The sequence below is a fragment of the Sparus aurata genome, chromosome 8, assembly GCF_900880675.1.
Source record: "Sparus aurata chromosome 8, fSpaAur1.1, whole genome shotgun sequence".
NCBI lineage: Eukaryota > Metazoa > Chordata > Actinopteri > Spariformes > Sparidae > Sparus > Sparus aurata.
In genome coordinates this window covers 14459893-14482206 of record NC_044194.1, presented here as the reverse complement: position 1 = coordinate 14482206, position 22314 = coordinate 14459893, and the positions used below count along the sequence as shown (strand labels likewise).

Below are 22314 nucleotides of genomic sequence, written 5' to 3'. Positions count from 1 at the left end.
TTAGTGTAAAAGTCAAAATGAATGAGCGAAAGAAGTTGGTGAAGTCTGTTTAGATTATTTCTTAACATGATTCACATGTAGATTCATGTAGCACTCAAATCTGCTCAAATCAAAAGGACACCTACACTGTTCGATAAAAATCTCATTAATGAATACAGACAAAATACAACCGTAGAGATGTGACACGACCCAATTCATTTTTGAAACTAACCTTGTTTACTTAGAAATTATTTTTCGTCCTGTTTCTTTTTTGCTTTATTTAATTCAACATTGTCCTTTTCCGAAAGTCAGTTTTTACTTTGTCATTTCTCCAGATATTAAATTGTACTGCCTTTCATCGATTGCCTGTAAATTTAGACAGTTGGATTTTTTTTCCATCAAGATCAGTGCTTTAGTCCCTGAGAAAATAACAAACATGGAAAAACACCAATGTTAAAGAAAGTGAGACACATTCCAGCATCTGCCACCAAAAGTTAATCGGGTCTATTCTGATGCAAGACCCATCCTCCATCCAAGCTCTGTGGGAATCTGTTCAGTAGTTTTTGTGTAATCCTTCTGACAAACCAACAACCAAACAGACATGGGGGAAACACAACCCACTAAAAGGAGGTAATGAATAACTATCAAATGATAGAAAAAAAAATCATAATAGCAAGCTGACTTTTAAAAATATATTGGATCATTTAACGTTTTCGTGACATGGTCATATTAGATATTTTGTCTGCATTTAGTCATGATTATTTCTTTCAAGATTACTATAGAAAACACCAATGAAAATCAGAACTGTACTCCAGTGAGTCTTTCACTGTTTATGTGTGCTGTAAACTGCTGCAGTGGTTGAAGAACATTCAGAGTTTTGGACTTTGGTAAAAGCAGCAATACTCTGAAAAAAAAAAAATGACATAAAATTACTCTATATTACTGTTATCGTCATAAAACAACTCATCTAGTTGTTTCTGCTTTAGATCTACCTGCCAGCTTCATCTCAATGTAAAACAATCTGATTTGAATCAAACCATGCAGGAACACTGAATTAAACATCTATATCTATGTATATATCCAACAGCCATCACTCTATGAAGTAGAATATTTGGCAAATTATAATCTGGGCTATTTTGATGTTGGCACCAAACAACATCAGGCAGTTCTCAATTCATAATCCGGCTTAGAGCCTGAAACTTCACCAGCGTTTTATCAGATTCTCCTCCTTCTGCTCTTGAAGAGAAATCAACAGCTCGGACGAGCATCATTGACCATATGTTATTTTATTGCATTGAATTCAGTAGCTAAAATAAAATATGCCTAACATACATAGGTGATGGATTCTTCAGATAAAAGGCAGCGAAATGAGATATAAATATATAAATACATGAATGACTGACACCTCCTCTCCTCCTGCACACACACTTAACTTGAATGCACTCAAAGTAACCTCGCTCTCAAACTGAGCTGACGCCTCTGGCAGGTGGTGTAGTGGTGCGGGGTCGGAGGAGAATAGTGATGAGAGATTGATCGAGCCTATTGGCAGTGACTGGCAAGTGACTGATAGTATCTCTATTCCCTCAGAGGGAGGCGGGGTGGGTGGGTCACAGCACACCTCAGGTTCAGTAACCAGGCAGCTAAAGCCCCTGGACAGGATTCTCCGATGGTCTGACCTGCTGACCGGCTCGCTGCTCACAGTTCCTCGCCGGCCGCAGGTCCATGGAGAGAGAGAGAGAGAGAGAGAGAGAGAGACATAGACAGGGAAAGAAAGAGAGAGAGAGAGAAGTATCATCTAAACACATGAACTTATTAACAAGTAGAAGGATTTTTTAAAAAAGCAGTCAGTGATACACTTCTTATCGATTCAGCATAGCATCACAAAGCAGCAATCGTTCAACAACAGATGCCAAATTTTACAATCAAATGATGTAAAATGAAGGAGGTAAATATGCAGCAATATGACCCATCAGGGTTCCTTATTAAGTGTGCGTCCAAGTAACTGCTTTTAGCCCTTTGACTGGTGCAAGAAACATTCAGATCAGTCTTAGTGCATTGCTGGTTTCAGGATGTTTGATTATCCACAGTTGCTTTAATAATTCCATTTAATTCCCTTGTTTTAATCTGCTCTAACTAAGAAACTCAAGTGCTTCAATTCACAGTACCTCTTTTAAAAAAACACAGATTATTGCATACTGTTCTGATGGCACACAAACCATGGCTCAGGTGTATGTTTTGGTACCAGAGTCAGACTGAAATGTGTTGGCATCAGGTTGTGCGCTTCGCCATGCGCCCGAGCAGGAAATGTGCGCGTTGTCTCCGAAACTGGTTATACTTTCCAGAAAAACCATCATCGCCCTCAAGTCCTGCACATTCCAAAAATTATTCCCACTATTCTAACTCAGACAGACAAACATTACATTACATTCACTACTTCAGTTTTTCTTAAATGTGATCTGATTTGTGTGACCCATTCAGGTGTGCAATATTGCTGAAACGCTATCTTGGAAGACATGGCGTCATCAAACCATTCAGTCAGGTGATCTCTGAAACGAGCAAAGTGCACAGTCTGTCTCTCCTCTAATCTCTTCAGGGGTAACCTTGCATTCACACAACACACTCAAGTAGGGGGAAAGGATTCTCCCGAAAAAAGGATGATGGTTTTTGGTTTCAATCATAACTGGTGGACGGATCTCAAACTAAACGGGTGTTGCTAAAAAGTTACATAAAACTGCCTGGACAGTGGGGTTCAAACAAATACTGATAACAAATCACAGAGTGTGGTTATAATACAATACATAGAACGATTGATATTTTCATGAGGTGCTATATATACCCATCAATAGGTTTTGGATTTATTACTATATTCAAAGACTCAACGTCCTGTAGAAAAAATATCCATCATTGTCCATTTTTATGCACAATCCATTCATTGATTAAAAATGAAACCACATATCTCCAATCTGATTAGAGTAACACACCCTCCTACTTTAAAATTTGATTGTGGTTTACACGATGCCAAGAAGGAGACGATCTCTTGTTTGTTCAGGCGTTGAAGGAGGGTGTGTCTGAACCTCACAAGTTGGATGGAAGTTTGGACTGTTTGTGTTCCGTCTCTAACATCTTAGCAGGTGATCTAGCATGGGGAGAGCGGACACCTACGGACTGGTTCTGAGGTTCGGACCCTGAATGTGTCCGACTGACAGGGGTGGCTTGACCCGGGATCGGGCTGTAGGGTTTACTGACAGCCATGGGGTAGGAGAAGGGGCTCGATGCCCCTGCTGCCTCCTCTGAGGAGCCGCTCATGGCCAAAGGCCGTTCCCGGTGTATAGAGCTGTGCGAGCCTGAGATAGTCTTTATTTCCTGGGTAAAGAGATCGAGCGAGGACTCGGCCCTCTCTTTGAGGGTGCAGGTCATCCTGGTGGGGCACGAAGTCTGGGGGATTAGAGGGCTGTGAGAGCCCATGGTGCAGGGGAGCTCACTGTGGTGAACTGTCCTTCCCCTCACAGGGCTCTGTTTGCTGGGACTGTGAACTGGAGGCGTGTAGCAGGGCGAGTCCTCAGCGGAGCCATATTGGGCCAGAGAGGCAAGGGCCGAGTGCTCGGGGAGGACCTGGGGGAGGAAAACTGAGTGGAGACCTGCAAGACTATGCTGCGCCAGGGAGGCTGCAGCACCAGCTGCGACTGCAGACCCCAGCTGAGTACATCCACTGGACGACTGGGTGCTGGTGATGAAGGGGAAACGTGGGAGATTCAGACCACTGATTGTCCTGCTTGCTCTGTCATGACTGAACCCCATCTGCTGCTGCATGGTGGCGTGAGAGGTCTGCTGAAGCTGGCTTAGGATAGGGCCGACTGAGCTGGAGATCAGAGGGCTTATGGCAGAGGCGGAGGGGGCTGGGAATCTCCCTACTAGCCTCCCTGGCACCCCCTGCTGGAGTAAACCTATCGGGTGTGGTGGGGTGGTCATAGCACCGTGGAAGGGCTGAGAGTGGAGCTGAGCGGAGCAAGTGTAGGACACAGTGGCCTGGCTGATGGGGAAGACTGATGCCATGCTGGAAGGTGGATGATGGGGAGGGGGCTGGTGTGAGGGCAGTGGCCCCAGAGGCTGCAGGCTGCTGGTGAAGATTGGCTGGGACATCAGGGTGGGTGACACGGACCCAGCAGAGAAATGGTGTGTCCTGAGGGACGCCAGGGTGGGAGTCTCAACTCCAGATCTGAATTTGGTGGCGCTGGCAGGAGAACCGTGCCCTGAACCACAGCTGCCAGACATTGTCGCTCCAACATGGACTTTCTTTGGATGGCTAGTGGTGGTGGACTCCTTCAGGTTAACTGGTGCCAGAGGGTGGTGGAAGAGGATCGGAGGGAGCTGGGATTGGTGGGCTAAGGCCAGAGCCAGTGGGGTGGTGGCAGCAGCAGCCTGGAGCGGGGCCTGAACCAATGGGGCCCAGATGACCGGGGTGGGTGATGGGGGAGCAGGGGGAGGGTTGAGGCTGGTCTGGATCAGCTGCGTGCACTGGGCCATGTCGCGGTCATGTTGCACTATTCTTTGGATGATTTCGCTCTCTTGGAAGTTCAGAGTGCCAGAACTTTGGTGATGCTGCACTTTATGCTGAAGAACAGAGTTCCTCTTCCCTGTTGAGAGAACACAAATAAGGCCATCAGGACAAGTCCTCAACGCACCAGCCTGAAATCAAATTAAATCAAATCTAAAATCATATTTAATTCTAACCCTAACCTGAAGAAGATCCCAAATAGTATCATTATTGATGAGTTCATGATGTGAGAATACTACTGACTGAATTTACTTTATTCTTCCAATTGAATCCATTGTTGTGTCCAGTTTTGTGATTTGTATTATTTCCTTTTTGTGTATTGAAACAATCATCCAAACGTCCCCTCAACCTCGGCTTTATTTAATAAGTTTAAACGGCTTTGTTGGATCCTGGGTTCGCCTGTCATGATAATAATATCATTCAAATCCAATCAGCTTATCAATACATGTGCATTACCTTGATCATTTCAGAGGAACTCGATGTTGCCTGTTGTTTTACATTCTACTTTGTTTACATTAGAATGTCACCATCATTTTTTCTAATATAATGGCAGAATAACTAGCAGGGCTTTCCCTGCCATTATAAGCATATATTCACATTTGGTTTAATGTTTAATTCTATAACTTTTATCAGGAAAAGGATATTATAAAGACATTTTGGGAACAAAATTTGAATCATAAGAGAAGGATCTTTGATCATTTAGTAATTCTTTTGAACAAATTGAATAAACAAACTGACCTTAAAGGACAACAGAATTTCTGTTTTACTTTGTTTATATTTGGCGGACCCTGCCACCTGTCTAGCTTCAAACAGTGTTCTGACCTTATTTTGCACTGAGAACAGCTGGTTTATTCAATTATGGAAAAATAACCATTTCTGAGATTGTATTATTACCTCAAAAATACTGTAAATATTACAATTCTGAGTTTGAATTTCTTCTCTAAAACTACTTAGTGCCCATTTAAAATTTTGTTTCACATCACAGTTTCAATGTCTGAATATTTAGGGGAAAAAGCTTGTGCATTTGCATTGTTCAGCTTTCATTATCAGAGGCACAAAATGGTCATAAAATGACAATAATATCTTTTATCGCAATCACTTCTGAGACAAATAAATTGTCCGACTAAACCTAGTTATCGTGACAGGCTAATCCTAATCCTGCGTTTGAATGTTCACTCGACATATCCCACATCCTGCAAGCCACAGCCTCCACCAATGTGGCTGTGTAGAACCAGCACATAAAAATAAAATATCACATTAGCACACAGACAATCATATTTGAAGTATAGAAGCAAACAAAATGAAATATCTGAATATATATAACGATACTTATCAGTAAAACTCATAAGGAAGATATAAGACTCACCAATGCGGTCCAGGCGGTCCAGAGCCACAGTCTCGAAGGCCCTCCTCATCATCGGATACTCCTCCAGCACCTCGTTGAAGTTGTCCACCGACAGAGAGTAAAGCCGACAGTAGTTATCTGCTCGCACGCTGGCTGTCCTCCTGCCTCGTGTCAGCAGGCAGATCTCTGCAAGAGGGGAGGGAAAAAAAAGATAATTTAAACTGTTTCTTTAAAACATGTCCTGCAGAATTCCACTCAACATTTTTAACATCAAGCATTTAAAAAAGGTTCCTCATATTAACCGTTACATGATAGTTTTTCCTTTTTTCTTACACAAGTTATGCGAAACATCACAGCCACATTTCTGTCTTTTTAGATCCATTCATAAAAGGAAAAGGCAAAAAATAGTTTTATTCATGTGAGACGATAAAACATGAAAAGACCAATGCCTCTGAACCCCACAGATGGAGCACTTAATGCAATTTCTGCAGCTTACAGTTTGTCCTGACCTCGTGTGTCGTGCCAGATCAGAAAGATAAAATAATGCGCCATTTAAAAAAAGTAGACATATTTTTCAGGACAGACATATTGAGGATATACAAAACCACACACACACACACACACACCGACACACACAGACACACACAGACAGACACACACACACACACACACACACACACACACACACACCTCTCTCTTCCTGTCCTGTTTATCAATTTAATCTATTTATTACACATGACAACATGGGGTTCGTGACATATTCATTTTGCCATGTGTTGGATTTGGACACACATTTTCTGTCCTCATTTGTCATTCTTAAATCTGTTTGTTCTTCTTAGAGCCGCTCTAAGCCACAATATATAAAACATTTTGTGATAAACATATCAGTCTTGTTTAAAAAAAGGTATGATGGATTATGGCTGAACATTAAAATATGGTTCGAAATAATCTCGGGTTGCCAGATTACACCGCTTTCATCTGAAAATGAAAGTAAATGAAATATCAACGTTTCCTGGTTTACATTTGATGATCACATTCACAGCTGGACAGTGACATGACTGAGACAACGTAACAAAGGCAGCAACAAATGGAAAGTTCTGGATTTCAGATTTAAATATGGTGCCAACAAAAGGGGAAAACCCCCACAGATGGAATCAAAGATCACAGAGCTTTGCTCCTCTTAGTCCCCGAGCCCTTTTAAGGAGATGATGTGGACGATTTTTCCCAGCTGTAATATTCAGGGAAGTTAATCTGCTGAGTGCCGGAGAAAAAAATAAATCAAAACAAATCATACTACCCCTGCTCCTTCACATACATTAAAAACTGACTCGCTGCCAGCTACAGAATATATTGTCATGCGGTACACACAGCAGGCTGCGTGAGGACCTTACCTCCAAAATAAGAGCCGTCAGACAGCTTGGTGTCTTTGCTGCTCTTGGTCAGGACGCTGACGACGCCGTGCTGGATGAAGTACATCTTCTTGCCGATGGTTCCCTCTCGGATGATGTAGTCGCCCGGCTGGAAGACCTCGAAGCGCAGCTTGGTCAACATGGAGGTGACAAAGTTTGGATCGGCGTTGGCGAACAGAGGCATGGAGGCCACCAGTTTACGACAGTTAAAGTTGATGATCTCCTGTGGGAGGCAGAAAAAAAGTGTCTTAGGTTTAAGGCAACACATGTGTGTACATTCCCAATCATTATAAAAGCAGGGCGGTTAGTGGTGGCTTAATGCTCTGTTAATGAGGCTCTCTGTCCTCCTACAGTCTCTAGTCATTACTAATCAGATTACACGACTATTAACATTATCGTGCAAAGTAAGAGAGCCCTATTAGATTACACAAATAATTAACTGTAAACCATTTAGAACACTTGATTAATTCACATATTTGATGCTCAGAACATAAAATACATATATATATTGAAAAAATTAATTAAATTAAAAACATTTTCTGTGAATTCACCTACTGTATGAACATTTAATAAATGGGTTATAATACAAAATAAAGTTCTTGTAAGCTTATATCTGCTTACAAGAACTTACAAGAAGGGCATTTTGAAGGGTTAATAATGCACATTCTGAATTATCTCTTTTCTATAATTACAGTTGTTTTTTAAAATACTTACTACAGCAGCCACAGGGGTCCTAATTGTTGACAAATACATACATAAACACTTATAATTGCTTACAACTATATCATAGTTTGTTGTAAATGCTAAAGAGGAGGAATTAAAGTGTATTATTTGTAGACAACATAATGAAGACTCTGCAGCAGAATCGAGGTCGATGACTTCTGACCTCTCGCAGCGGCTCGTTCAGCTCCTCCAGGATGCTCTCCTCATCGAACATCTTGCCCTGGTAACGGTGCTCGTAGTAGTCGTGGATCCTCTGGCGCATGTCGGCGGGGAGCTTGTGGAAGGACATGTACTGCTCCACCTGCTTATACTGTAACGACAGACGCATGTCCACTTAGCAAAATGATAAATTCAATAGAAGAGTGTCAAAGTGAACAGCCGCAACAGAAATAACTGTAACTGCAGCGTAAGTGCAAAGACAAAATGCAAAGTCACGTCAGAATGGATATATTAAACTGATTGATGTGTTGGCTCAGAGGTGGACTATAATGTGACTCATTATGTTAACAGTCAACTGTCAGGCCATCTGTGAACCCTTCCCACAGCGCGATGCTGCGCCTCTGTCCCATCTGACAGATACAGTTGTGCTCTGCAGGGCTGCAGCTAATAACATTAACTAGTCCGTCCTTCAGCCACACACTCTGCCAGCAAAGCACATATGAACCGTCCATCTACCAAATCTTCATGTATGTTACTGGCTTTAAGTCATTTTTTTTTTTTTTTTACTTCTGAGTTAAAACAGACACAAGAGTAGCTCAAAAAGCTAGATCTGTGGGCCATTTTCTTTCTGCCAAGATTTCTGCCAGGCAGTTATAATATATATATATATATATATATATATATATATATATATATATATATATATATATATATATATACATATATATAAATCTGGCATGTATTTAGATGTCTGGCTTCTATGAGGGAATACGAGCTGATGCAGATCAAAACAAAAAATCTGGATCTAGAGAATTCAAATATGTTTCAGTCTCACTCTAGTTATGTCTTTTTTTTCATTCATTTTTTATTTATTTTTTTACTCCTAAACTTATTCGTTTTAATTTAAATTTCCAGCTTTTGTATACTTATTTTTAATCCTTGTATGCTTACATATTCATACACAGTACAATTAACGCTGTAGAAGGATTGTTATGTTCTACACTGAGACACTCTTCTTGTTTGTCATATTAAAATGGGATGTACCAGTAATTTTACATTTTTTTGAGACTGTAAAAAAAGGCATGTTACATCCCACCACTGATTTCAGCTCTTAGGATGAAATAAATTGGATTCTTTTTTTTTGGGACAAAAAGGAGCCATGCAGAGCCAAACTCCCACCTTTTCTTGGTACTGCCTCCTGGAGGAGTCCAGAGACTGAATGAGTGCAGTTGCATGACCCACAAACATGGCGAAGCAGGTAGCGCCCACAATCATGCTGAGGATGGTGAGCCACACGTCAGCCATGCCGATGGGAGGGTACAGGCCGTACCCGATGCACAGCATGTGACTCATGGCTTTGAACAGGGCGTAGGAGTACTGCTGACCCCAGGTGTCGTTCTGTGAGGCACAAAGAGTAGGAAGACAAAGTTTATCAATATCAACAGAGCTGGAGCACATCTGTGTCAGACTTTAAGATCAAGAGATGATGATGCTCAGACTAAAACATCCCTTTTAACATGGGATGACTTATTATAGTCATGGTAATTTTTTTTTTATTTAGCACAATTTGCTCTGTTAATATAATCTGCACTCAGAAAGATAATTAATAGTGTAATCCTTGACAGTTTTTAAGGCTGCAATTAACACTGACGCTCCATTATCACTTGATCTGACAATTATTTTCTCACTAATGTGCCGAATTATTTTGTCTTTAAAATGTCAGAAGATTGTCCGCTATGATCTACTGAAATAAAGCTCGTTTTAATTTACCAATGGTTTTAAATCCAAAGATATTAAGTTTATAATCATATATGAAAAAACTAAACATTCAAACTCTCACATTTAAGAGGGATTTGTTTATAAAATGAATAAAATGATTATCAGTTATTAAAATAGCTACCACTGAAATGTATGTTGATCAACTAATCAATTAATTGAATCAGCCATGTACGATTAAGTGGATTAAAACAGCTGTCATTAAATATCTATGACTTTTTTTTTCCTGCTTTTTTTTTTTCCTTGTCACTCCTCTTACTCCTCTGATATATTTATTTCTAACACGGTGAATTAAATTTATTTCCCACAGTCCAAGAGTTGATGATTGTTGGAACAAAGGAAAAACTAACCAAGGTTGTTTTGTTGTATTATTTGTTTTGTTTCGTTTTTCAGTGTTTTCTGTGTATTTTACAAACAATAAAACTACTGTTTCTGTGAATGGAGTTATTTGGCAGCTGTTTCTGGTTAAAACTATAAAGGATCGTATCTCTCTATCTCTGTAGGATCCTTTCTATTATGTTGTCAGACACTTTGGATAACAATCTGAGCCTGTCACTTTAAGTGGATGTACTTTAAAGGAGGGCAAAACACGGGAAATTAGGTTAAAATTTGAGAATGACTGAAGTTGCCCTTTAAGTATTATTTATTGAGCGTTTAACATTCAAAACCTCAGCTGAGCTGCTTCATCAGGACGGTTTTGATCTGATTTGACTGACAGCGACCAAACATCCACAAAACTGTCATCAGATTTGTTTGGAATGTAACTAAAGTCTGATTGGTGCACAGAAGTAGGTGATATCACCTTTTCAAACCAGTGAAAAAAAAGCCCTGACAGAAGAAAAAAATACAGAAAATCTCTCATGTGAAACAATATTGTGTTCATGCAGGACTCATAGTGAGAAAGTGAAGTTGGGTGGTCTTCAGGAGCTACACATAAGGATTGCTGTCTGACTCATTAATAATCCACTTACCACCATCTTATTTCTGGTGACCCAGCAGTCAGGAGGGAAGTCCTGCAGCATGGGGACCAGGAACTGCAGACAGCCGTCCCAGTGACACAGCAGCAGCATCATACCAATCAGGTTCATGATGCGCACCATGGCACTGGCTAGATCATAGGTCATATGGAAAACCTGCGACGCAGATTATCAGCGTTAGTGGAACTGAAACAAACAAACACACATCTCTTTGTAAATAAATCTATAGAAATTTAAATTTTCTATCATGCAATCAGAGGATTTGAAATATACAGCAGGTCCCGTGTGGTCTGATGGACGCAGGGGTCCTATAGCAGAATGCATTGTTCTTAATCTTCTACAGACCGGTAAAGGCTGATTCACTGTTGTGTAACCATCTGCAAGCAACATTAATGGCCTGTGGGGAGAGCAGCCTCGGTTGGAATTATAGAAATAAGATAATGCAGGAAAGTATCTGTTAAGTAAGTTGAGTGTGCGTGAGTCTCAGAGGGGATCCAACAAATTAACTCTCCAGCTTTAAGGATTTGGTTTTTTTACAATAAGCACCATCGTGTATTTTCTCTGAAAGAAATGTAGTAGTCAGAAAAGGTTCAGAAAGTTTTCTAGCGATGCAAGGGACATCTCACGATGTTCATCATACTTTCATAATTAATAGATCTGTTTGTTCTATAAAATGTCAGAAAACTGTGAAAAATTCCTCCCACATTTTCTCAAAGCAAGGTGGTGTGCTTGTTTTGTCCAGCCAACAGCTCAAAACCGAAAGCTGTTCAATTTACTGTCACTGTAAAGCTGGAAGCAGAGAAATTCTGGGATATTTTCCTAAAAATGACTAAAGCAACTCTCAGATTTGTTGCTGATTCATTTTTTTTGTTGAGTAATTGACAAATAATCAACTGACTGTTGAGAGCTCTGCAGGATTTAGTCCTAAAAACCCAGAAATTAGTTAACATTTTTGCACTTCTGGCTCCCCTCATCTCAAAATCTATGAGTTTTGGGAATTACTTTCTGGTTAGATGGCTGATCAGAAGGTCAGTGGTTCAATCAGTTTAGTCTGCGAGTCAAAGTGTCTTTGGGCAAGGCTCTGAGCCCCGAATCACTTCAAAAAGTGGAGCTGGCTTTGTATAGTTAAGAGCTTTGATCGGTCAGTGAGACAAGCAGAATAAAGAAGCAGCTCATTTACCTTTCTAAGACAAGTATGAGAAATTTGTTATATCTACAACAAAAAATAGGTCAGTATAAACCCCACTCCTGAATTTGAAAGCATTTTACATGTCTTAAAAGAGGCAGCTGTTGTGTGGTGGCAGAGTGAAGCTACAGATGTTGTCGGAAACATTAAACATCAACACGCCAGACACTGAAACTCATCTACTCACCGCTCAGCTAGAAACACTAGCTGTGTATTTCTGGCGCTAACATTTATGCGAAGGCTGGGCGATGTGACCTTAAAATAGCATCGCAATAATTGTAGGCTAGATACACAATAGATATCTAGGTAATTTTAAATCTCCTGAAAAGTACTTCATCAATGCTAGGACAACAAAATCACAATATTTGAGACCAAATACCTCAATATTGATATTGAGACAACACTGTAGGGATGACTACTTTCACAAAATATCAACACGATGAGGTTTTTTAAGAATAATCATAAGTACTATGATATAATGACTAAATGGGTTAAGGCAAGTATTAGAGCAAGCAGAACCATCTGGTAAGTTTCCAAAATGTACACCACTTTACTGTAATGCAGCCTTTCAAAAACCAGAAATTACACTTTAGAAATCAGTAAAGTGGTGCTTATCTTCTTTAGATAACTTGCTGAATTAAAAAACGTGTAAGTATCTTATACATGTGTTTCTCACAGAGGTTATTTTCTGCAATAATCCAATTCAAAAAGGTGTTTTGTTTGAGAGAGCCAGGGAGATGCTAACTTCCAGGTTAGCCAACAAAACTACGTCATCCCTACAGCACACTGGTAGCTAGTGTGAAGTCCCTGCAGGAATCTACCTCTTCCCACTGGTGGATGTAGCGGATGAGTCTGGAGAGGCGCAGCAGCCTCAGCAGACTGAGGATCTTGGTGAAGCGGACGATCCTCAGGGCTCGGGCCGTCTTGTAAAAGTCTGAGTTGATGCGTGTCTCTACGATGAGGAAGATGTAGTCCACAGGTATGGAGGAGATGAAATCCACCACGAACCAGGTCTTCAGGTACTTAATCTTGATCTGCTGCGGGTCCAGGATGATCTCTGTGTTGTCTTCCTTGACAATGCCCGTGCGGAAGTTGAGGACCAGGTCCATGAGGAAGAAGGTGTCCGAGACCACATTGAAAACGATCCAGGGCGGCGTGTGCTCGTCCTTGAAGAAGGTGATGCCCACAGGGATGATGATGAGGTTTCCCACCATCAGCAGCAGCATGGTCAGATCCCAGTAGAACCTGAAGCACAGATAACTCATATTGTAGGTGACAGCAGCCAAAAGTCATTTAAATCCTTTAGCTCTTTGGATAAATCATCGTAAATTTCTCTCAGATTATCAGATAATAGCTGAGCTGAACGTTTTGTGTCGGGATGCAAAAGTGAGGTTTTTATTTCACACCTGAGAGATGACAGAAAATAAGGGGAGAGAAATGGGGACAGCCATGCAACAAAGATCCCCAGATGGACCCGAACTGGAAACGCAAAAGTGACCAGAGACACCCAATCAGCAACTATTGTGACGCAACCCTGATTCCAAAAAAGCTGGGACGCTGTGTAAAACAGACTTTACAGATATACAAAGTGTTCCCGAGCCCATGTGGTAATATCCTTTATACAATCAGAGCGGTGAACCTCAACCCGTCCTTGCCTGTGAACGACTGAACCTTTCGCGGATGCCCGTTTCTACCTAATCATGATACTGTCACCTGTTAGCAATTAACCTGATTACCAGTGGAATGTTCCAATAAGGCACATATTGAGTGTTTGATAACTTTCTCAGTCTTTTGTCTTTCTCTGTCCCAACTTGTTTGGCATCAAATCCAGAATAAACATAGATTTACACAAATTCAAGGGGAAGAAGAATGTGGTCAAAAGCTGGTTGATGAGGTAAAACATTAATCATATGTTCTTTGGGCTGTTTTCGTCATTTGTCAAAAAAGGATTACCAAATGATCCGTTGAGTTAATGGTGTTGTAATTAATTAGTAATTCTAGTCATTTTCAAAGAAAAACAGCAAACATTTGCTGGTTACAGCTTTTGTAACATGTGGAAGTCAATGCTCTGCTTCATCATATTTGATCGTAAATATCTTTGAGTTTTGGTCTCAGACAAGCAATTTGCATACAGTATGTTACGTTGGGATCTAGAGAATTTTAAAAGGTATTTTTTTTTTTACCAGTTTGGTACACTTTATTTGATTAATCTAGATCAGGGTTGCCCAAAGTGGAGCCAGTGGGCCTAAGCTGGTCCGCCAAAAGGTTTGATTTGTCAATTTAGGGAACTTGGAATCCTATTACTACAGAAGCCCTGAGGAGATGCAAGTGAAAAAAACTTTGACAGATTATCCTGCAAACCTTTTTTTCTTTTTTTCACATTTATTAAGTAAGAAGTACAAGAGAAAAAAAACTGATCAGAAAATGGATCATCAGAATTTGTTTTCCTCACTTGTCCCTCTGTGCGTCCGTTTTGCAACATCTTTTTTTTCTAAGACTGTAAAGTTTTAGTTTTCCTACCGAGGGAAAAAAGTTTGGACAGCCCTGCTCTGGAAAATGATTTGAAAATTGACTAGTGATAAAAAATAATAATTAATTACAGCCCTAATGCGAGGACTGAATATCAGAAGTCTGAACTTTTTAGTCTGTTTTCTTTCATCAGAACAGTAAAGAAAAAAATCTGAGAGAAACTTGAGTAGATGATGAAAATACATCATTTCTATCAGTTCACACAGAGGACTTTTAAAGCAGGAGCTTGAGTGTGAGTGTCTATGTGCATACTGAAGATGCGCTGCATATTCAGAGCAGCTCTGGACGTGAAGGAACTTCAAATAGAAATTAATCTCTGGGCAAATTGCATTCGCACACTGTGACTTGAAACCCAGCAGATTCATGTTCAACTGAGAAGAAACAAACTGTGCAAACAAACTGCCGCTACTGAGAATAAACAGGGCAACACAACGATGAAACAACAATGGTTCCCTAATTCAGTTCAATACTGGGCTTCTGGCCATGGGGACGGAGAGGAAAATGCGTTATTGGAATTCATCTGAATTGCTCATGAGGAAATATTAATTTTCACAACTAACTACATCCTCAAGTATCAGCAGCGGAAGGTTCAATTTCACCTATAATTGCATGAAAAACAGGGGCTGCTTTTAGCTGTTCTCACTGTGACGGCTCAAAATTGCATTTCAAGATATTACAAAATGTTTTCATTTAATTTCAGAGCTTTATTAAAAACATCTAGCACATTATAACCAGCAGTTATGGGCTAAATATAAAAACAAAAGTCTCTGTTCCTCTTCGTTTACTATCGTGAGATTGGATATTGTTTGTTCTCACTTGTCTTTATTTCTTTTCTTTAACTGCTTTTGAATGATCATTGAGCTATCGGTGCGTAACAGAGGACGATATCAGAGCACTTTAATTCAAAGGAAACATGCGCACGTACAATAACACACACGCTCACAAGCACCAGCCAGAGATATGGAGAGTGTTTGTTTACCAATTACCATCCTGAATGTGTTTGAGGTGAGAGAGCATGTGATTGCATGTCAGATCTATTTCAAGAGACCTAATTAACCACTGATCGATCCAACAGGAGCCTGACACACCTGCAGGGTCAGCACGACTGTGTGAGGGTGCATGCATTACATCACGTAAAGGCACTCAGGGCGTGTGAGGCTCGCACAGTCACCACACTGTATTAGACCAACGACTGTGGCATACACGAGAGGTGAAAGTAAATCAGAGGACATTTCTCACAATCTTGTCAACAGGTATAAATCAAAACTTGAAATCCATTATTTGCTGAATTTAACATGGACCTATTATTCTGCTAATCATCAGAATAAAATGAGTCCTCAGTTAGAAGAGGTTGATCCCATCTGAATAAAGTTTCAATCAGATTGAGAGAGGTGGTGTAAACCTTTGACCGTTCTGCGTCTCAATGTGCAATAGTGTCAATATTTTTGGAGTTTTTATTTTTTATTTATATTATTTATATTGTTTATATGGTTTCTAATGCTTTTTTTCATATTTGTAAATATTTCTTAATTATTTATTACTACTGTTTTTTCTGATGCTCTATTTTTGCTACCTCCTTTGCTGCTGCAATATTGTGGCTGACCCAAGTGTTTGTTGGCGATATATCGATATTGACGATAATCATGGTATTTCAAAAAATGAAATACTGATCTTGTGTTAATAATACAGGTATGATAATATTGTGTAAATATTCCAGCACCTCTTACATTATTTACATTCCTTCCTTAACGCTGGTTGACACCCGCACCAATATACAATTACAACTTTTCTTGGCCAGTAACAGAAAAAACAGTAGCAATCATTTATCCGGAAACGTTTGTTGATTCACTTTAGATTTGGCCTTTAAAAAAAATGTGAGTGAGTCAGCTTGCTGTCAGAGGGTGTATTGGTGTCTAAGCATTGAAAAAAATGAAAATTAGAAGGATTGGTGCGTATCGATTTATCTATATTTAGACAACATTAGTCTGTTGGAATATATTATCAGAATGATTTCAGTCAGACTGAAGAAATGCTGTCCATGTAACCACAGCTACTGAAAAGACATTTATTAGACTGATACGCCCTTCACAAAAAACCCACTAACATCTGGCTGTTGTGTTCCTGACATTGTGGCGAGGTGATCAGCAGCAGAGATGTGACCACAGCCTACAAACTTCAGTCACACCGGACCTTCACAGGAGAACATCACAAACAGAGGGAACCATAAGGGGCAGGTTGGCCATTTGTTCTAATCAGCTTTCTGTTGTTCTCTGCCAAACAAACCATTTGCATTCCTCTCCTCATCTGCCTGTTGTCTCTGCTGTGACACACTGGTCCTAATTGCACTTCCCCTCTCCAGCTAAATCCACCGTTATCTCCTGGGAATCCATGTCATCTCCAGAAGTCAGCTCCCATCAGCCAGATGTTGAGTAGTTAGCATTACTGCTCTGCACACGTCACTCTGATGCTGCTGCAGAACACGGGAACAGCTGGACCACAAAAAAAAAAAAGGTCTGCAGGGGACAGTGCATTACTGCCGTCCCCTGCAGACCATCCCGCTGACTGTGCACGCAGCGCTGGGCTGGACAACTTGCCGGTGTAATCTGGTGTTGCCATCAAAAAAAAGGCATCCGACAGTTGTGGGGTCTCTGGACCTTTACTGGTCCCAGAGTGGAGTCTTGCAATATTTGGGTCAGAGTGCAACTACGTTTAAGAGCATGAGTGCACAAAGAGAGAGGGGAGTTACAGGCAAAGTGAACACAAAAAGGCTTAAAATGGTGAAAGGAGCTTAGATCAATCAGGACAGCTGAAAAAGGGATCACATTTGTACTAGAGATACTTATCTCTTGCTGCCAGAGCGCAGCTGAAGCCACAACAGCCTGCGTGCAGCTCAGTGGCTTAACACACACCTGTACTGTGGCTCAGGCCCACCAGCAATCATATTAACCATATTTACGCAGCGTGCCAGTTCAGTATGTCTGCCGCTGTATCCCTAGAAAGCTTAAATAAAAGACAGCAGTTGCTTCAAAAGACGGGGAGACACAAGGAGAGGAGCGGTCCTGGACACACACACACACACACACACACAAAGAGTAGTTTAGAAGCACACTACTGTTGCAGATATCAGAGGGTGAAGTTGAGTGTTTGCAGGATTAGGATTGGATTCATGAGTAAGCCAAAAATGACCCAAATACCCGTTAATGGTGCAAAGGTTTACACCTGTAGCTGGAAATGGGATCTGCAGGATCAAGTGTTCACCCCAAGAGCCACACACAGCAGGTGGGCACCTGCTCCTGCTCCGAGTGTGACCCCAAACCGAGCATGAAGTAATGACACCTCGTGGCTTGTACAAAGGCTAAACAGCTGGATGTCCTCATTCCTCCTCAGCAGCACATCATTCTCATTTCAATCTCTCTCTTTCTCTCTCTCTCTCTCTCCCCCCACTGTTCTGTGGCGTGTCCCCCTCCCCGTCCACACCATCTCTGCTCCATTAGACTAATTGTACTGTAATAATCTCCACTGATGTGTGCTTCTAATATCTTGAATGGTCATGTTACCCTATTTTGATTACCCCATTTCCAAGCCCCTGCTGCACTCTCTGTAATCCATTGCCCTCGCTAAATGATATAAAAAAAAAAGAAAAAAAAAAGTGTAATTCAGATGAGTGGAAAAAAACTGCAGTGACACACATCGGTCATACAACTGGCCGGTGAAAATGTGATGGTGACAGTGAGCCTCAAGGTTAAATGTCATGAAAATCCCTTGATGGCGGTGATTGAACAGAATACCGGTTTGTATGCAGCCAGCGATGAAATGCAGAGTGTGCACGTATGCATGGCTGGTAAATTAGGGAATGACAGGTTGGCTTAGTTTGCTGCACAAAATTCCATTTCTGAAATCATACAGAAAAATTGGTGGGTTGGATTTACCACACAGCCCTGTTCCTGCTGTGGGAAGGAAACACACTTCTCCAGGCCAAACAAAACATGGACTCTCACATACACACACACACACACACACACACACACACACACACACACACATCCTACATATGGATGATATAAGAGCAATTCTGAATGCTGGCCAGCTCCGTTATGATACATCACATGTTGCTTTGTGAGAATAAGGGCCTGTGCAGAGTGTTGAGTTGAGACAAAAAACATCAGAAATTAAGCCATTTATCTGTTGGAGGTGTGTGTGTGTGTGGATTACTGAGGCACATTCAGCTCCTGATCATTATGTTATCATTAAAGTGATCAAACAATAAACTCTCCAGGTACAAAGAGGATTAACCTGTGTTTCTCATGTTAATTTTATATCGTGATATTATCATGTTTGATGGCATTTTTCATTTTATTTTTTTACACAACATCAGGCTACAGATGTTTTTCTGGAAAGGTTTTTCTGCTCACAAATTACCTAAAATCACTGTAGGGGTGGATTATCCAGAAGCCAGCAGACTTTACTCGCTCCCTCTCGTGCTCCACGGCCCTCTCACTGCCCAACATCCGCAGGGAGAACTTGTTGACTCCCGGCTGGAGCATGGCTCCAAACTGCCGGTGCATGAAGCCGGCTTGGTACAGACGGTCATCCTCAGGTATGATCTGCTCGCTGCCCTCCAACTTGATGAAACTTGACTGGTCTAACACGGATCCCTGCTCACTTGCGCCGCTCAGCCCCCCCGCTGCCGGCTGCTGGGCCCCGGGGCCGTGCTCACCGGGGAAAGTCTCGCTGACTCCCGCGTCAGCCTCGGGGATGAGGCACCGCTGCTCCGCCGGGTCCGACCCGGGAGTATGCCGTCCGGTGATGGAGGAGATGCTTCCCCTGAACAGGCGACAGTCCCCGTTCAAGTTGGTCTTCACAACAACGTCCCTGTCCAAGTCCTCGCTTCTGGCCTCCTCGATGCTCCTGCAACTGCTCGCAGGAGACGGAGAGGACAAATGTTTTAGCCGGATACTTTTCCTCTTGGTGTCCTTGTCGCCGCCGTCTCCTTCGTCAATCACGAAGGGTTTTTGCCCAATGTTTTGCGGCAGGCTGTAGAGCCGTTTGCGCATGGAAGACTGGAATCTTTCCATTTTTTGAAAAAAAATATATTTTTTTTTAAGAAGCAGAAGAAATGCGCTCTAAGAATAGAAAACAGAGGGATGAATCATGAATCTCACACACTTGGGGTGCCACCGGAGGCAAAACAGTGACGGCGCATCCGCAGGACAGGTTGTATCTTCTGTGACACTTGGGACGTGCCTCTCTCCCCCGGCTCAAACATTGAGATGCGCCAACAATACGTGGCAATCACTCCGACGGCCGTGTGAAGGCGATGGACGGCAAATGCGTGTAAATCCAGGTAACCCCAGAGCGTGCAGACGAGAGCGCATCAGGATGCAGCATGCTGAGCGTCGGACGTGCCGGAGTGGGAGACTGCTGCTGCTGCTGCTGCTGCTGAGCGCCTCAATGACAAAGCATGCTCTCCACCTCCCCAAAATATCTGAGCTCTCTGTCAGTGCAAGGTGATGACACGCGTGCACGCGGCCGGCAGCTGCATCCTGACATCACTGATCCATCAGCCTCCCTGCTTTCCAATAATGTGAATATTGATGGGGGCTGATCTATCGGGTTGCCATAGGAGCCAGGATGGCACACGCGCTCACCCCGCCCAGTCAGGACAAGATGAGGAGGGGAGGATGATTCAAGGATGCGATCCAGCCTTGGAGCTGATGAGTTTGGTGAAAGAATCTCATCGTGGATACGAGTCTTTGTTGTTACTGTGCCGCAGTCCGCCGGCCAGCTGATACCGGCATTTCATCTGGCAGCCTCACTTTATTCATTTGAGATCCCTGCATGATATATTTAAGCATGCTTGCTTTATTGATCTTTTTTGGCTTTTAAGAGGTATTATGATGTATTAACAACAGGCAGAGGGCAACATGTGGGCCAATCACTGTATGATTATGCATAAACAGGTGCTGAAGTATGACAGCTCATTGAAATTTTCAAGTAAAGTCAGAGAGTGCCCTGACAGGACAGCAGAAATATGGGAAATAACCTTGTACCACACACATAACCTTGTAACTTGTGGTATGTAACCTTGTTTACTTTATTTGTTCTTTTAACTCCTAGCCTGTAGCTCTGTAGCCTCTGATTTCAGATCAAACATAGATCATGTCCAATGTATTTCATATGTTGATAATGATTAACTGATAATCGATTTATTCTAATTTCCCAGTCAGTGGCTGTAAAATGGCACAAATAAATAGAATTTCCTGTTTCCTCTATTGCTGCTTCTTACATGCGTCTTTTTCCATCAGTAATCATCCTCCTGAACCCAACAACAATCTGTGTCGTGGCGTCAGCACCACAAGTTTGAAGTCTCCTGATCATGAACTGCCCAGATTAGGATTTCACACTCAGCGCCTTATTTTAGTTCACTCCATGTCATCACTTTCCACTACGTTTGCAGGCAGCGAAACCTCGAAGATTCCTTGTTATTTAAGTCCCCTGTAACTTTGATGGAGACACACTGTGTAATGTTAGGTTTCTCTGAATTTAGTGACAAGAAAATGTGTTTTATTACTGACACTTGAGCCACATTTGACAAGAAGATACGCCAAAAAAACAACAACAACAAAACTAAAATGGCTTCATACGGTTTGTTCAAGTCTCCCAAAGACTTGTTATCACACATTGATTTTGGAAAGATAATGTTTGCACAGTTGACATGAGGTTGAGCTCGTGCACTCACTTCAGGGTGTATACTTACACTTTTAGCTTAGCAGCTACAGTGAAGATTCTGGCCTTAAAAAGGGTGTAACGTTTTTTTCAAATGAATTTGGGATCTCCAGGCTGGCTCACGAAACTCAGAAGTTTTTTGGGTGAACTGACCCTTTATGATAATTTCTGAGACTGCAGTTTGCATACAGCACCTTACCAAGAGGTTTTTTTTTATCATGTTCATATTGCATGTTTAAGATCTTGCTGGTAGGTGGAGGGATGGTGGTGTCGTTGCAGGTGAGTAGGCTGCCGAGTTGGCAGACTGTGTTTCAACAATTGTAAGTGCAAATAATATTATAATATTTTAAGGAGATCTCTGGACAATCTCCAGCCATGTTTGTGGCAACCAAAACAGCTATTTTGAGCCAAAATGTGATCTTTTCCAAACTCTAACCGAGTGGTTTTTCATGCACAAACACGGCAAAGGCACAGTGTTGCCACGAGATAAAAGTGGAAATTGAACATCAAGTAACATAAGGTTTTACATAATATCCATTCACATGTTACAAATGGAAAACAGTTTCACTGCAGCGATTCTCAACAGACTGTGACCTGGTACCAGTCTGCAGTCTGCAGCAGTGTTGGTCTGGGTCACTGTTGCTGTTGTTTGACAGAAACCGATCATCCACCCACCAGTGCAAAGCAGATTATCTTTATATGTTGTAAAACATGTCTGGGGAAGATCTTTGTAACTACACTCAGTCTGGTCACTGCTCATTTATGGCATGCGAATAAATGACAACTCAAAACAGAGGAGGTTAGTCCAAAGGAAGGCCACCGTGTGATTGTATGAGAGATTAATCCACCCACAGAGAGAACTACAAATCAATTCTATCAAAAGTTGTGTTCCGATTTTTTTTTTCAGGGTTCACAAAGTCGCAGATGTCTCTTTGCTCTAGAAAAGGGAC

General features: G+C 41.6%; 1 protein-coding gene across 1 annotated transcript; it reads right to left on the bottom strand.

The window, feature by feature from the left end:
- Nucleotides 1–2798: 2798 nt before the first annotated feature.
- Nucleotides 2799–20429, bottom strand: LOC115585958 (potassium/sodium hyperpolarization-activated cyclic nucleotide-gated channel 3-like). The gene is made up of 8 exons (XM_030424642.1): nucleotides 19058–20429; nucleotides 12931–13354; nucleotides 10918–11079; nucleotides 9350–9568; nucleotides 8175–8321; nucleotides 7271–7511; nucleotides 5901–6065; nucleotides 2799–4613 (listed from the first exon to the last, which is right to left on the bottom strand). The coding sequence occupies exons 1-8, from the start codon at nucleotides 19711–19713 to the stop codon at nucleotides 3055–3057; spliced, it is 3573 nt and encodes a 1190-aa protein (XP_030280502.1). The 5' UTR covers nucleotides 19714–20429; the 3' UTR covers nucleotides 2799–3054.
- Between the last annotated feature and the right edge of the window lie 1885 nt (nucleotides 20430–22314).

Bases quoted from the DNA above. Each gene is read 5' to 3' on its own strand.
- LOC115585958 (XM_030424642.1), bottom strand. From the start codon at position 19,713: ATGGAAAGATTCCAGTCTTCCATGCGCAAACGGCTCTACAGCCTGCCG. The intron at 9,569-10,917 runs GTAAGTGGATTA...TGTGCCTCACAG, and splicing joins TCACCAGAAATAAGATGGTG to AACGACACCTGGGGTCAGCA. The intron at 7,512-8,174 runs GTCAGAAGTCAT...TGCCTCCCACAG, and splicing joins TGAACGAGCCGCTGCGAGAG to GAGATCATCAACTTTAACTG.